Here is a 13,389-nt window from a genome sequence, read left to right as displayed (position 1 = left end):
CTACTTACGAATACAAAAATTAAAAAAAAAATAAACAAGGTTTTACTTCTTATATTACATTAATTTTTGATGAATGTGCTTGTTTATTATCACAATCAATTTCAATAGTTAGTAGTCAATCCAAACTCGTCTTCGTTCATTGACAAAATGGATTCTATCATGGACCCCACATCCCGAAGCGGACCTCCCCAGGTCAGGATTTTTCAACCACACTTTTTTTGCTATTAATAAAACAATGTGAAAAGTGCATTAGTAAACTAACCAAGAACTCTGGCGTAGAAATCATTTAAAAATAATGGAGACATGGCGAACTTTTTTTTTGTCATTTTGATTTCCTAAGCTCCAATTTTTTATGAATGCCTTCACTTTGTTGTTTTAAATCAGTGAATGCATTAGTGGTCCTTGGATTGATTTATTCACTCATTTTTTTTTTAATTTCAACCAAATACACAAGTTTAACAACAAAATTATCGTTCCTAAACAAATTTTCTTCAAATTTCAACATTATGATTAATTTGACCCTTTTATTTAATTTTTTTTACGAGATAGCCATTGCGCTTCACAATAGTATAGAAGTGAGGGATTATATAATTAGTCTCCATATTTGCAGAAAGGTTTGGAAACAACCTTTTATAGAACTGTTTTTTTGTGTAGTTTATAACTAGCGGCCGTTTTATAAACTATGCATTTGAAAACTGCAAACTTGTGGCTACATTAATTGTGTTAAATTTTTCGCGCCTCCTTTGCAACATTCCGCACCTCCCAGTTTGGAAATCGCTGTGTTAAGTAATTAACGTCATCTTTTTTAGACATGCGGATAATTTTTTTTTGCTGCTCACGGATTATTTTGGCGTTGTTTTTCTTTTATTGGCAACTTTTTTTCCAATTTCTCAAAATTATAGTATTTTGGGCGTACTATACCTGTTTTATATCGTACATAGTACGCAGACGAAAATTATAATACAAATACCATAATTATAGTACGGTTAGCAACACTGGATGCCATCTATCCAAAGTGGAATTATAGTACAGAGCCTCCAAAATTATAGTATTTGGGGAAAAAATATAGTACGCGTTGTCATAATATGCTGAAAATGTTTTGTTTTGGCTTTTTTTCTCAGAAAAAACGGAGAATTTGATAAACTCCGAGACCCTTTTTATTTAGGTGCCTCTTCCGAGCATAAATGCTTACCGAAGAATTCAATAAATTTCATTTTAAACCAAAGTCAAGGGATTTTTACGTTTTTGGAGCAGTTTTTTTCCAAGTTATAAATAATATTGCAAAATTATAGTACTTTGTACCAATTTATCGAATAAAAATATCAAAATTTTAGTACTTTTAACATATTTTTTCCGATATTAAAAATTATAGTATTTTGGGCGTACTATACCTGTTTTATATCGTACATAGTACAAGGACAAAATTATAGTACAAATATACTATAATTATAGTACGGTTGGCAACACTGGCACGAATGGCGGAATCAGTGTTGCCATCTTTTGGAATTATAGTCATTATTCATAACCTCAAAATATACGGTGTTTGACGTTTGTCATACTGAAGAAACATCCGCCATCTTGCAAAATCCATAGACAATGGCAAAATCACTAGGTGACGCAATAAAAATAACCAACACGTTTGTTCGCCGGGAGACTCGCGAGGTGACTCATAATCACGTAGCGAGGCGTGAAGCGTGCAGTGTGGCCATTGCGATAGAATAGTGTACGTTCGTTCACTAGGATATGTCACCTAGCACGTAGCCACCAAGCAAGGCTCCTGCCTATGTGGCCGAAGCCTTAGCATCCAACATGGTGACGTAATGTAATGAAATGAACCGCAATAAATGCCATCGCGGCCTCAATGCGGCCCGCGGGCCGAGGCTGTGTAACACTAACCCAGCTACTCGTAGTTGTACCTACTGGAAATCAAGCAAGTATAAAATCTTATGCCTAAGTTAGCGAGAAAGGTCAATAGAGTATCTCTGACTTATATATTCATTACATCCATCCATCTTATACATTGAAGTCCTATCATAAGTTTAGATAGAGCATTAAGATTGTGGCTATTGTCCCAACAGAGCACTAGTATTATTAAATTTTAGGAATAGGTACTTAATACTGATCTGCTGATATTAAAATAATCATGTAATCGAGAATCAATACATGGACACCACTTTTCTATTATAATCTTGTATACGTATGGAAAACAGTATGGTTTTCTGCAAACACTATGAAATTATTGTGCTGACGGGAATATTCCAATTTGTAACAAACAATGGCAAGATAGAATGTTAATAATTGTTAAACCTATGCTGTCCACTGTTCAAATTTAATAAAACAGGTACGTAATGATGAATGCGAAATTTGGCTTTGTGTTTCAGGGCGCATTCTTTGATAGGGCGCCGCCTTATTGTCCTCATTTGAATTGAGAGGGCCGACATGCTCGAGGAATTTCGCTAGGTATTATATTAATTTATATTAGAGTACACACAATGTATATAATAATTATTTGTGGTATTCGGACTGTTGCAAGCCTCAACATTTGTATAACCAGTATTTGGGGGTATTAAAAAATTTAGTACGAGTTGTCATCACTGTTGAAAATGTATAGGTTTTTTGTTTCTCAGAAAAAATAACCGAGAATTTGAGAAAGTCCGAGACCCCTTTTTTATTGAGATACCTCTTCCGACCAAAAATCAAGTCAAGGGATTTTTTTACGTTTTTCGAGCAATTTTTTTTCAAAGTTCTCCAAAGCTTTTTTTTTTGTGAAATTATAGTACTTTCCACCAATTTGTCGAACGGAAATATCGAAATTTTAGTACTTTTTACATATTTTTCCCGATATTCAAAATTTTAGTATTTTGGGCGTACTATACCTGTTTTATATCGTACATTACGCGGACCAAAATTATAGTACAATTACTATATTTATAGTACGGTTGGCAACACTGGGTGGAATAAAACAACAAACAAAATGGAGCCGATATTGTCTATGGTTTAGTTTGATTTTTTCGATTCACAAGTGACCAAGTTGCCAAAGTACAAATTTAATATTTGTAGTGCAGGGTACAGAGAGCATTTTATTTTTCAACGATAATTTACTACCTAGGTATCTGTATTAATTACAATGGTCAGGAAACCTTTTGCGCAGGATCTAAATCAAATAAAGCCGCGTTGACGCGGTCCAAATACGATCCAAGTACCCATAGACCGAGTGCCATCCAAGCGACAGCTTCATACTAATTATTCCTATCTAAGCCACTCGGACCGCGTCCTACTCAATACTCATCCAAGTTAGCTTGATAGGAGTAATTTGTATGAAGCTGTCCCATACGAGTGCGCTTGGATGGCACTCGGTCCAAGTGTACTTGCATAGACTAATATACTTTGTACTTGGACCGTGTCAATGCGGCTTAAAGAAAACATTTTGACAAAAAGTCTAACTAACAATTTAATAGTAGGTAATACATTTTTGGTGTCAAAAGTCAAAATGCATCCTACTGTCGTATCTACCGACCGTCCAACCACTACCTAGTACAGTGGTCGGCAAACTGCGGCTCGCGAGCCACATGTGGCTCTTTGGCCCCTTGAGTGTGGCTCTACCACAAATGACCACGTACGAACTAAAATAGTGAAAAATAGAACAGTCAAAATGTCTTCGAATATAACCAACCAGCAAATCGAAGATCTTAAATTGGTTTCAGCGTTATCAAAAGCAGTTGACGAGTCTTGTTACATAAATGATTCAGCACAAATTTGTACTATTTATTTCATGTACTGGTATTAAAGAAGAACTTTTAGGATTATTGCCACTCAAAGGTCAAGCACGTGGAGAGGATAATGCTGTAATTGAGCGCATGGAAAAACATCATATTCCACTCGATAAAATTGTGTCAATTTCAACAGACGGCGAAAAGTATGACTGGCATAAGAAAAGGGTGTGTTAGTATTTTGAAAGAAAAAAATAATCACAAGATACTTGCTTACCATTGCATCATTCGCCAAGAAGCGCTTTGTGCGCAGACATTTCCAGAAGAAATTTACAAAGTTATGGAATTTGTGATTAAGATTATCAACTTCATTATAGCTAAAGTTCTTAATTGTCGCCAATTTAAAGATTTTTTAGTTGAAATGGAGAGTGAGTGCGCAGATCTTCTGCTGCATAACAAGTTACGTTGGTTATCAAGAGGAAACGTTTTAAAATTTTTCGCGTGAAATCAAAGCATTTCTCCCTGAGAAGGGTATTCACGATCCAGAAATAACGGACGATCAGTTGATCCAAAAATTTTATTTCATGGTAGACGTTACGTCTCATCTAAATCAGCTTCATCGTAAACTGCGGGGGGAAGGAAACACATTTTTTTCGATGTTAGAAGAAGTTATTTCATTCGAAAACAAATTATCCCTTTTTGCGCAAGATTTCGAAAGAGAAGCTAACTAAGCCTGCTGAAAAATCGCCAAGAAAATCATTCTGATATTGACATTTGCTATTTCAAAACAACAATTTTAAATAATAGGGAAGCTTTTCTCAACAGGTTTCAGGAATTCAGAAACAGCAAAGCGACGTCAGTCTTTGTTAAAAAAAAAACCTCTTAATGCTGAGGTAACAGAATAAAAAAAATTCTCCCTCAATGTTGACATTGGCAACTTTGAAATATGAACGTCTCTGTGCTGATATGGACATATTTGAGAAAAACAAATATGAATATGGTTCACAGCACAAGTAGTCTGACTCATATGATCAGTTGAAAAAACTAGCGTTTGCCGTACTTTCGCATCTTAATCTTTAATCTTTTTCAAGCATGAACCTTATGAAAAGTAAATTGAGAAGTTGTCTTATTGATGAGAACCTGGAATCGTGCCTAAAATTAAAAACAACCACATACAAACCTGACTTCCCCAAACTTTTCAAGGATACGGATATTAAGTGTTTGTCATAATTTAATTGTATGGATACCTACCTTACTTACAATTTAATTTTTATCAATAAATACGATCCTTTTTTATTATTATATGAAGTTTTATTCAGTGTACTTATAGTTTAAAATTTATAGTTAAAAAGTTTATTAAGTTACTACAGTGTAGCTACATAGGTATATATACTTTAAGTTTAAGAAATTTGGCTCTCAAAAGAAATCTCAATCGTTGTACTGTTGATATTTGGCTCTTTTGACTAATGAGTTTGCCGACCTCTGACCTAGTACAAAGTATCCTGCCAGCGAGTCCAGCGACTGTATTGATGTAGTAGAGTATATTATTTTGTTTATGGAAAACAGTTAGCAACAGCAACACTGCACGTCGCACGAGTTGGAACATTTTGACAATTTGGCAGATTCAAGATTGGGAAAATTTGTCATTCATCAAAGTAAAGGAAATACTGATTCTTTCAGTCATGTCCACAAAAACGCGAACTCTTGAAGGGAAAACCCTAAATAAATCATCTGAAACTTTGTCTATTTGGTCCAGGGCCATTAAATCACAGTCAGAATGGCCAGATAAGGTGATTATTACTTCAATTTAATGGTCACAAAAATATACTTCTAAGGTTTCATCATGATGTTTAATTTATGTAGGCAAGCATATTATTATATGGAATTATCTGCCCAATCACATATTTGTACCAATATTATTTTCATATTTAAAAGTAAGAATCTACGCGGCAATCTGTCATTTATTTTTGGTTTTGACTTGTATGACTTGTGGATCTCATCTAAACCAATGTTTTGTTGTTGAATCAGTCAATCTGCCAATTATTGAATCTCAAATTACAATAGTTATTAAAGTGGACCGTCCTGAGCATTAACAGATCAGCCTGCAAGCGTAAAAATGAGTAAAAATATTATGTTATATCGATGTATTAAAATTAAATGGATGAAGTATCTTAAAAATCAAGTCAACCAAGTCACACATAATATTTTAGCCTGCAAGAATCCTCTCATACAAATTTTGGTCAATGTGCCGCAGATGACCGCATGAGTTTTTATAACTTTCTTTTTAGACCAAACCCAACCTAACCTCACCTACCTCAACCTAATATTATAATCTTAGTGTGTGGTAATGATGCATCGAAATGTATGAAAATTTTAAATTAACAATTTGATCGAAAAACATCTGCGCCGACAGGAAAAGATTTAATATACTTATGTAATTGTATTCGTGGAATAAACTTTTTCGTAAAAAAATAAATATAAAAGCTCATGCGGCATCTGCGGCATAATTACCCAAATTTTATTCTTTCATAATAAACTTATAAATATAGATGAAAGTAATGGAAAAATGAACTATATCTGCATTGTAATAAGGTCAATTTGCAAACTGCGCTAATTTATATAATCGGAAAACATGAATTCCGGGTGCATAAAATTGAGGTTCTGCTGTATTATTAATTTTAAAGCAACGTATTTTATTTGAATGTTTTTTTTATTAGTACTCTTAAACATTTACAACATGTAAACAGGATAAATATCAAAGGTGTCTTGTTCACTAGAATTAGTTATTTTACACATCTTTAGATACTTTTTGAAGTTATACTTCTTTTGGCGCATTTGGAAAATCAGATCAGTGTATTTTTGGCGTGTGACATGTAACACATAATTTATTTTTCAAATGAAAAAAAACGCACTCGATTGGATTCGAACCACCGATTGTTCGGTTATCAGCCGAACGCATTACCTTTACGCCATGGTATGGTACTGCAATCGTGACGAGTATACAGTATAATATTATAGTTTAGAATTGTTGCCTAGGCAGCGAATTTATTATTGTCGGCCATTTGCAATTCCTTACGTAAACAAACGATTAAACGTCAGAGTGACAGTTGGTACTTTAAAAATAAAAACAACGAGAAACCATTATATAATTTAGTAATATAAGTTAAAGTGTATAGAAATAAACCAACGGCGTTCCAATAGGCGGTCATTTTTCTTGAGTGTGTAATTTAACGAGATAATTTAAGACCTAGTCAAAGAATCTAGTTTAGCACAAGTTTTGTTTTTGTTTTGTTACGCCAAAGAAGTATAACTTCTAACGCGAGTACATAAGTACTCACACCGATTTTTTTATATATAATTTGACCAAGGGTTTGACTGCAACACACTGACATTCGTCTTTTCCTCCTAGTGAGGATCCATTATTCAGGTCCTCTCTCCAATCCAATTGATAAAATTTTATGGTTTCATTAAACTTTTCCATCATTTCCTCCTGAAGGACTTAAAATGCGTGTGTAGGGTAATAGAAGCATCATTAAAGAGACCCTTCTGGTCTTGTGGTAACACAGAAGAATGTTAAAAAAAAATGCTGCATTAGATTTTGTTGTGTATCATATTTTTATTAATTTTCAGGAAGAATTTCTAGATGTCATCTATTGGGCACGACAAGCTATGGGAATTATTTTAGGATTAGCATGGGGGGTCATCCCCCTGAAGGGTTTTATTGGATTAGTGTTGTAAGTATTACTATCAAGCTATTGAAGACAGACTAAGGTGGACGCGTTTGGCGAAGCGGCGTGCGCAACTCAAACGTAGAACCGTGTGTGAAAATGTTCGTAGACAATGTCTTTTTTTGGTTATACGTTTGAGTTGCGCACTCCGCTCAACGCTCCGCCGAACGCTTCCACCATGGACAGGGACTAAAACGGAGAAAATAGTGGACTAATAAGCCAGTATAAATTTTGTAGTAAATTTGACATGAGTTTACTAAAACTGGTACATCTTTTTTATGTTTAATTTCAATATTGTTTTAAAACTTGTGTAAGTATTGAAACAATTCAATTTACAATTCTCTTTTAAATAATATCTAAAAATAAAGAATTAAACATTTTTACTGTCTACATATCGTCGGTGTTTTGTAAAAAGGGCGAATTAACCAAAATGCTATTTTACAGGAGGAGGATTTTTAACTTTTGACATTTATTTGTTTATTACCTGTGGATGATTATAAATATTTAACAAGTTTATAATAAAGCTTAGAAAGAATACTGTCATTATAATAGGCATGATTATATAATATTTTAAAAGGCCTAATATGTCACACTCGCTTTTTATTCGTAATTTTAATTAATTTAATTTTAGTCGATTATCGTTTATACACAACAAAGCTAGTGGGGTACATATTATATTTTCAGTAAAATCTCCATTTCGCCATAATGGTTGATTCGCCCTTTTTACAAAACACCGACCATATTGTGCCAATTGTCCAAAATAACTTGGTTAAGTTATTGTATCTGCGTGTTCATTCGAAAATCCTTGTAACCTTCCTTCAGAGCAAGACAATTCAACCCTCCGTTTATTAATCTTTATCAACAAACTACCCAATGTTGTATAGCCCTTGACAGACTTTAGAAAACATCTCCACTCCTGCCGCAACCGTTATATATTGTGGAACGAAACCTTTGAATCAGAATCATGAAAACACTACCGGAACTGTTTAATATCTCCGGTTTCCATTGTTTTTAGTTTTGTAATATTCTAATCTAATAATTTTGATTGTCGTAACTGTTGTTTGAGCCAGCTATTACTAAAAATGATTAAATAGGTACTATATTTTTATACATTCCTAAATCTCGTTTCAAAAGTTTTTTTTTTACTAATATGTTTATTACCTACTTAAATTGTCATGTCATATACTCCTCCTGCGGGTCTATTCTATACACAAGGCGACTATCGACTGCTAAAGTGATAGTATTTATTACATATTTGTATTGAGGTATTATAATTGTTACAATAAATTAGCCATCTAAACAGTCAAAACTGTCTATCTCGCTCTAAATTTTATCACAGCTAAGAGCGAAGCCACACGGGCGCTGCGTCGCAAGACCGCTGTATTCCGACTGCGAGCGGGAGTGAGGACGCATCAGCGGTGCTGTTAAAATATAGCACTTATTGCAACAATTACAACCAACTTATTGTAATTGTTACAATAAGTACTAATACTTTGATACAAACCTACCCTAAGTTTGAAAATATTTATCACTCAATAAGTATACAATAGACCCACTGGTGAGGATATCTACAAATAATTGAATTGGTCTTTGAAAGAATTGAACCCATTAGATTGGGACAATCCCGGAACCAAATTGTGAAAAAATGGTAATTCTCCCACAGTCCAAATACTTCAATTTAGATCGCTTGGTTTGCCAAAAAGTAAAAAATTGGTTCCTATGATCATGGGATCGGATTTTCTTGCCAACAAGGGAATAGCAAGGTAGACAGGTGCAATACCAAAAAATTTATAGGTTATAAAAATGCATATTGTTTTGTTTCAGATTTGTACTAGTTAACGCGGGAATAATATATGTGTATTGTACAAGTTTTCAAAACATTGATGAAGAAGAATACGGTGGCATATGGGAACTAACCAAGGAAGGCTTTATGACATCTTTTGCCGGGTTTTTGGTAAGTTTGTGATTAGTTTTGACATGGCGCTACGTAATGTTCGTCAGTAAGCGATGATTGTACACATTGCATATTCTTTACATATTTGGATGAAAACCGTATACCTACTCTTGATTGTCCTATCTAATGATGGGCAAACAAGCAAGCACAAATAAACCTAGTGGATTTAAGTTTTATACTATTCAATTTTGAGTCGTGTTTTGCGACCCGGGTTTTGTCTAATATAACTTATTAAAGACTGATAGGTATTGTTGATATATCTCATTACTTCATTAAATTCCTAGCATTGATGATTGTGACGCTTGACCTCTTGAATTTATTGATTATTATTAATGATCTATTATTAGGGTTTGACGATGTATACACCTATTGATTGTATTATTAGTGATAGGGGTTTTTTACAAACATTCATAATTTGTTGACTAATGAGTGGGTGATATACTTTTTACCTACTTTATTGTATTAATTTATTACCTATATAAGTTAAAATTAATTGTATTCGTTACCAGTGTGTATTTACCCATAGTGCTTGAAGATGCCGAAAGGTGAAACCCGGGTCGCAAAAAACGACTCAAATGGAATAGTGCAAAACTTTAGTCCATTATAATTGAAATTGAAATTCCACCAAGTACCTTTGGTCATTTATAATATAATTATAAATATAATTTGAATCTTTTTTACAAAACACTCATACATGCAAATCGCCGGTAAAGATAATGCCACTTGTCCATGATGAAATAACTGTTCTTTGATATACGTGCATGGATTTACTGGCAGCAATAGTGCGTACTTGAAACTATTGTGACAATAACTGTTTACACGTAAAAGTGCTGACTGTCTCTCCAATCTCATTCTTCAAGAGTAAGCAAGACTCGATGTTGTCATTTTATGGTACTATTTGACAGGTCGTAAAAATCGGTTAACCTCAAAATTAGTCTCCACACGGTGTAGTTAATTTTTTTGCCAGTAGGTTTGCCACTATCGTTCTACTGCGCAGGCGCAGATCGAAAAAATCCCAAATGTCACATGAAAATTCAGAAGCTTCGGAACTTTTTTGATTCATGCATGCAATCTTGCAACTGCAGGATGGATATTATCCGTGGCTCTATCTAACTGACTTTCTCTTAGGTATGCTTACATGCTGTAGTTTAAAATTTAGAAGGGATCTTTATTTAGCTACATATTTTTTACGACTTATACGCGGCGTAAATGGAAACTCTGCCATTCTTGGTGGTGTTGGCTTGTGTTTCTCTGATAATTATCTTATTAATCGAGGGCATCCGTTGTTTGTTCTCCCACGGTGCGGAACTAACCTGCCCCTAGTAATGCCAATTGGGAGGGCAATAACCATGTTTAATGAAATCGCTTGGGATATTGATATATTCCACTTACGTGAGAGTGAATTTAGGTGGACGTTGTTTTATAAGTTTTTTAAGATAGGGTCTATCAATAGTTCACTCTGTGTGCTTCCATCTACTTTTATTTTTGTTATTTTATTTTATTTCTTTTCTTATTTTATTACTTATTGTATTATTAACTCGCATTGCTCTGTATTTTTATTTGAAAAATTGTTAACACTTATTTTATGTCATGTCGTGAACGCTTTAAATTTATAATTTGTTATATTCATTAAAATAAATAAATTTGAAATTTTGAATAATAATGTTTACACGTACATTTTCTTGTTATGGCCGCGATAATGGGGTATTTGACTGGTAATAATAACAATTAGTTTGTTAATTTATGAATGTTTCACTTGGCGAAATCCCCAAGTTAGAAATGTACCACATGAAGTGATAATAATTGTCGCCAACATATTAATTGGGTTCTAGTCGGTTATGTCGAATACAGCGGCAAACACATTTTGAAAATACTCTACATACTGGATTATTTGTTAGTTTGGGTTAGGTTTGGTCAGATTAACCTAACAAATAATCCGGTATATCGGCTATTTTCAAAATGTGTTTGCCGCTGTATTCCACATAACCGACTTGTACCAATAATTGCTATGCCTGTACTTGTTTGCGCCTATAGCTTATTTGCGGTCCTGTCAAAAAGTGGAGATCGATAGTTTTTGTTGCAGAGTGAGAGAACTGATGTGTAAGCTGTTGTACATTATAGCCGCCTTTTCTACTCAATTCTAACGTGTTGATTTATATTTCCAGGTCACTTGGATAATAATGTATACGGGTTTGCACCAAGAAACCTTATTATTATGAACATCATAGCATGAGTCCGATACAGATCAAAATGCTGTTGCAAATAATAGCCATTAATTTATACTACGAACGTATCCTAGAAGAAGAAGAAGCCAGGATTATTATAAATGACATTGTGTGACATACTTCCATACATTTTTACCTGAGAAATGTTCCCCCGAATAAAGACTTTCGAATAGGAGTAGTAATAAGGCTGTTTTCACCAAAATAATATGTTAACTGTTATTTAATGGATATTGCATCGACTACCTAATTTATTTATCAACGTTTATGAGTGATTTTATAAAACTATAACATTAAAAAAGTTTTTCATTATTTACAAAACAGATGTTTCATTCTTTTAATCTGTTACCAACCATGGCAGTGATTCCCGATTTGATTTCGTGAGAATTTAAAAATCTTGCAGGCAGGTCATACGTTGTTTAGAGGCATTCTGAGGAGGCCGCAAATTAAAGAATAAATGCGAATAGTAATGTGAAACATATCAAGAGAACAGTAACGATCAAAAATGCTACGTCTAAACTGCAGCTAGTAACCAGATAAAACAGAACTGCCAGTGGAAAAATAAGACATTAATTGTTGTCGTATCTATTTATTAATTAAATACTTATAAAACTTAGGTTTATAAAAGAAATATGTATAAATATAATCACTGCATGTTGACCATTCAAACCTCAATTTATCTGCTTGATTTTGATAATCATGCACAACTCCACAGAATTATCAAACCCATTATTTCGTTGTACCTAGTCACCCAAACATTTTGAACATAAATGATTGATTAAATTGAAATATACCCCGCTTGCCTACAACACCGTTCAACACGAGTCTCGTTTAATTGAGGCTTTTGCGATTAGGAATGCAGAAATTATATGGTAATTTGATTTTTTTTACGGCGTATTGAAAACCTGTGTTATTAAAAATCTATACAATAGAGATACTACAATATTAAATGTTATATTTTTCCTGAAATGTCATAGTTCTGTTTATCGCTGTTCTGTCTTATCACCGTTCTGTTTCTTCATGTTCTGTTTATTCATGGAAGCACTGCAGCCAATCTAGTGAGATCTTTTGTCTTCCCCATTTGTATATATCCCTCTGAGACTTGCAACGGTAAATGCAGAGGCTAGATGCTTTTGAAATATTGTAGTGGAGGCAATATCGAGGGTATACTGACAGAACGCATTATTTCAGTTTTTTCTGTTTTAAATGCCAAAATGTATACAATTTTACGCTCCACGTCCTCGTAAAACGCACAAAGGCATAGGATATAATGGTGAGAAACTAGAAACATTATTAAATCATATTGTTATTTTTTTATTCTGATAGAAAGCATGATAATGACCTAATGCGTTCTGCGTATACAAAATACAGGACTTGTCACATGTCGTATATTGTGTTTGCCATAAAGGTTAGTCTTTATAATGTAGAAAAAATGTTTTTAAATCATAAAAAAATCTACGTGGGAGAACGCTTTGAAAAAAAAATTAAAATTCTTTTTGCGATTATCTCAGAACTTGTTTTAATGAGTTAATGCTTTCTGTCAGTATACCCTCGATATGGCCCCATACTAGAAAGATAAGAACGGCCTATTTGGCATAACCTAGAGGTCTATAACCTCTTCCAAGAAGAATGTAACTCCACATTCAATAAACTTGGTAGACTTCAATGAGCGGGCCATATAGCAAGAATGGACAGTGCTAAACTGCCAAGGGAAGTCCTGGATACCACACCGGACGGTCGAAGGTCCCAGACTCCGGTGGTTGGACGGTGTCAAC

General features: G+C 33.9%; 1 protein-coding gene across 1 annotated transcript; it reads left to right on the top strand.

Moving 5' to 3' along the window:
• Positions 1 to 5,309: 5,309 nt before the first annotated feature.
• Positions 5,310 to 11,935, top strand: LOC147063652 (GEL complex subunit OPTI). Its single transcript, XM_085959361.1, has 4 exons — positions 5,310 to 5,500; positions 7,341 to 7,444; positions 9,263 to 9,392; positions 11,558 to 11,935. The coding sequence occupies exons 1-4, from the start codon at positions 5,393 to 5,395 to the stop codon at positions 11,609 to 11,611; spliced, it is 396 nt and encodes a 131-aa protein (XP_085815487.1). The 5' UTR covers positions 5,310 to 5,392; the 3' UTR covers positions 11,612 to 11,935.
• The last annotated feature ends 1,454 nt before the right edge of the window (positions 11,936 to 13,389 follow it).

This window comes from Rhyacophila brunnea, unplaced genomic scaffold (genome assembly GCF_057557595.1).
Source record: "Rhyacophila brunnea isolate RB1 unplaced genomic scaffold, BYU_Rbru_1.0 scaffold_9, whole genome shotgun sequence".
NCBI lineage: Eukaryota > Metazoa > Arthropoda > Insecta > Trichoptera > Rhyacophilidae > Rhyacophila > Rhyacophila brunnea.
The sequence above is the reverse complement of the archived record's forward strand: the minus strand, read 5'-3'. Positions and strand labels throughout refer to the sequence as shown.

Bases quoted from the DNA above. Each gene is read 5' to 3' on its own strand.
- LOC147063652 (XM_085959361.1), top strand. From the start codon at position 5,393: ATGTCCACAAAAACGCGAACTCTTGAAGGGAAAACCCTAAATAAATCA. The intron at 5,501-7,340 runs GTGATTATTACT...ATTAATTTTCAG, and splicing joins AGTCAGAATGGCCAGATAAG to GAAGAATTTCTAGATGTCAT. The intron at 9,393-11,557 runs GTAAGTTTGTGA...TTATATTTCCAG, and splicing joins CATCTTTTGCCGGGTTTTTG to GTCACTTGGATAATAATGTA.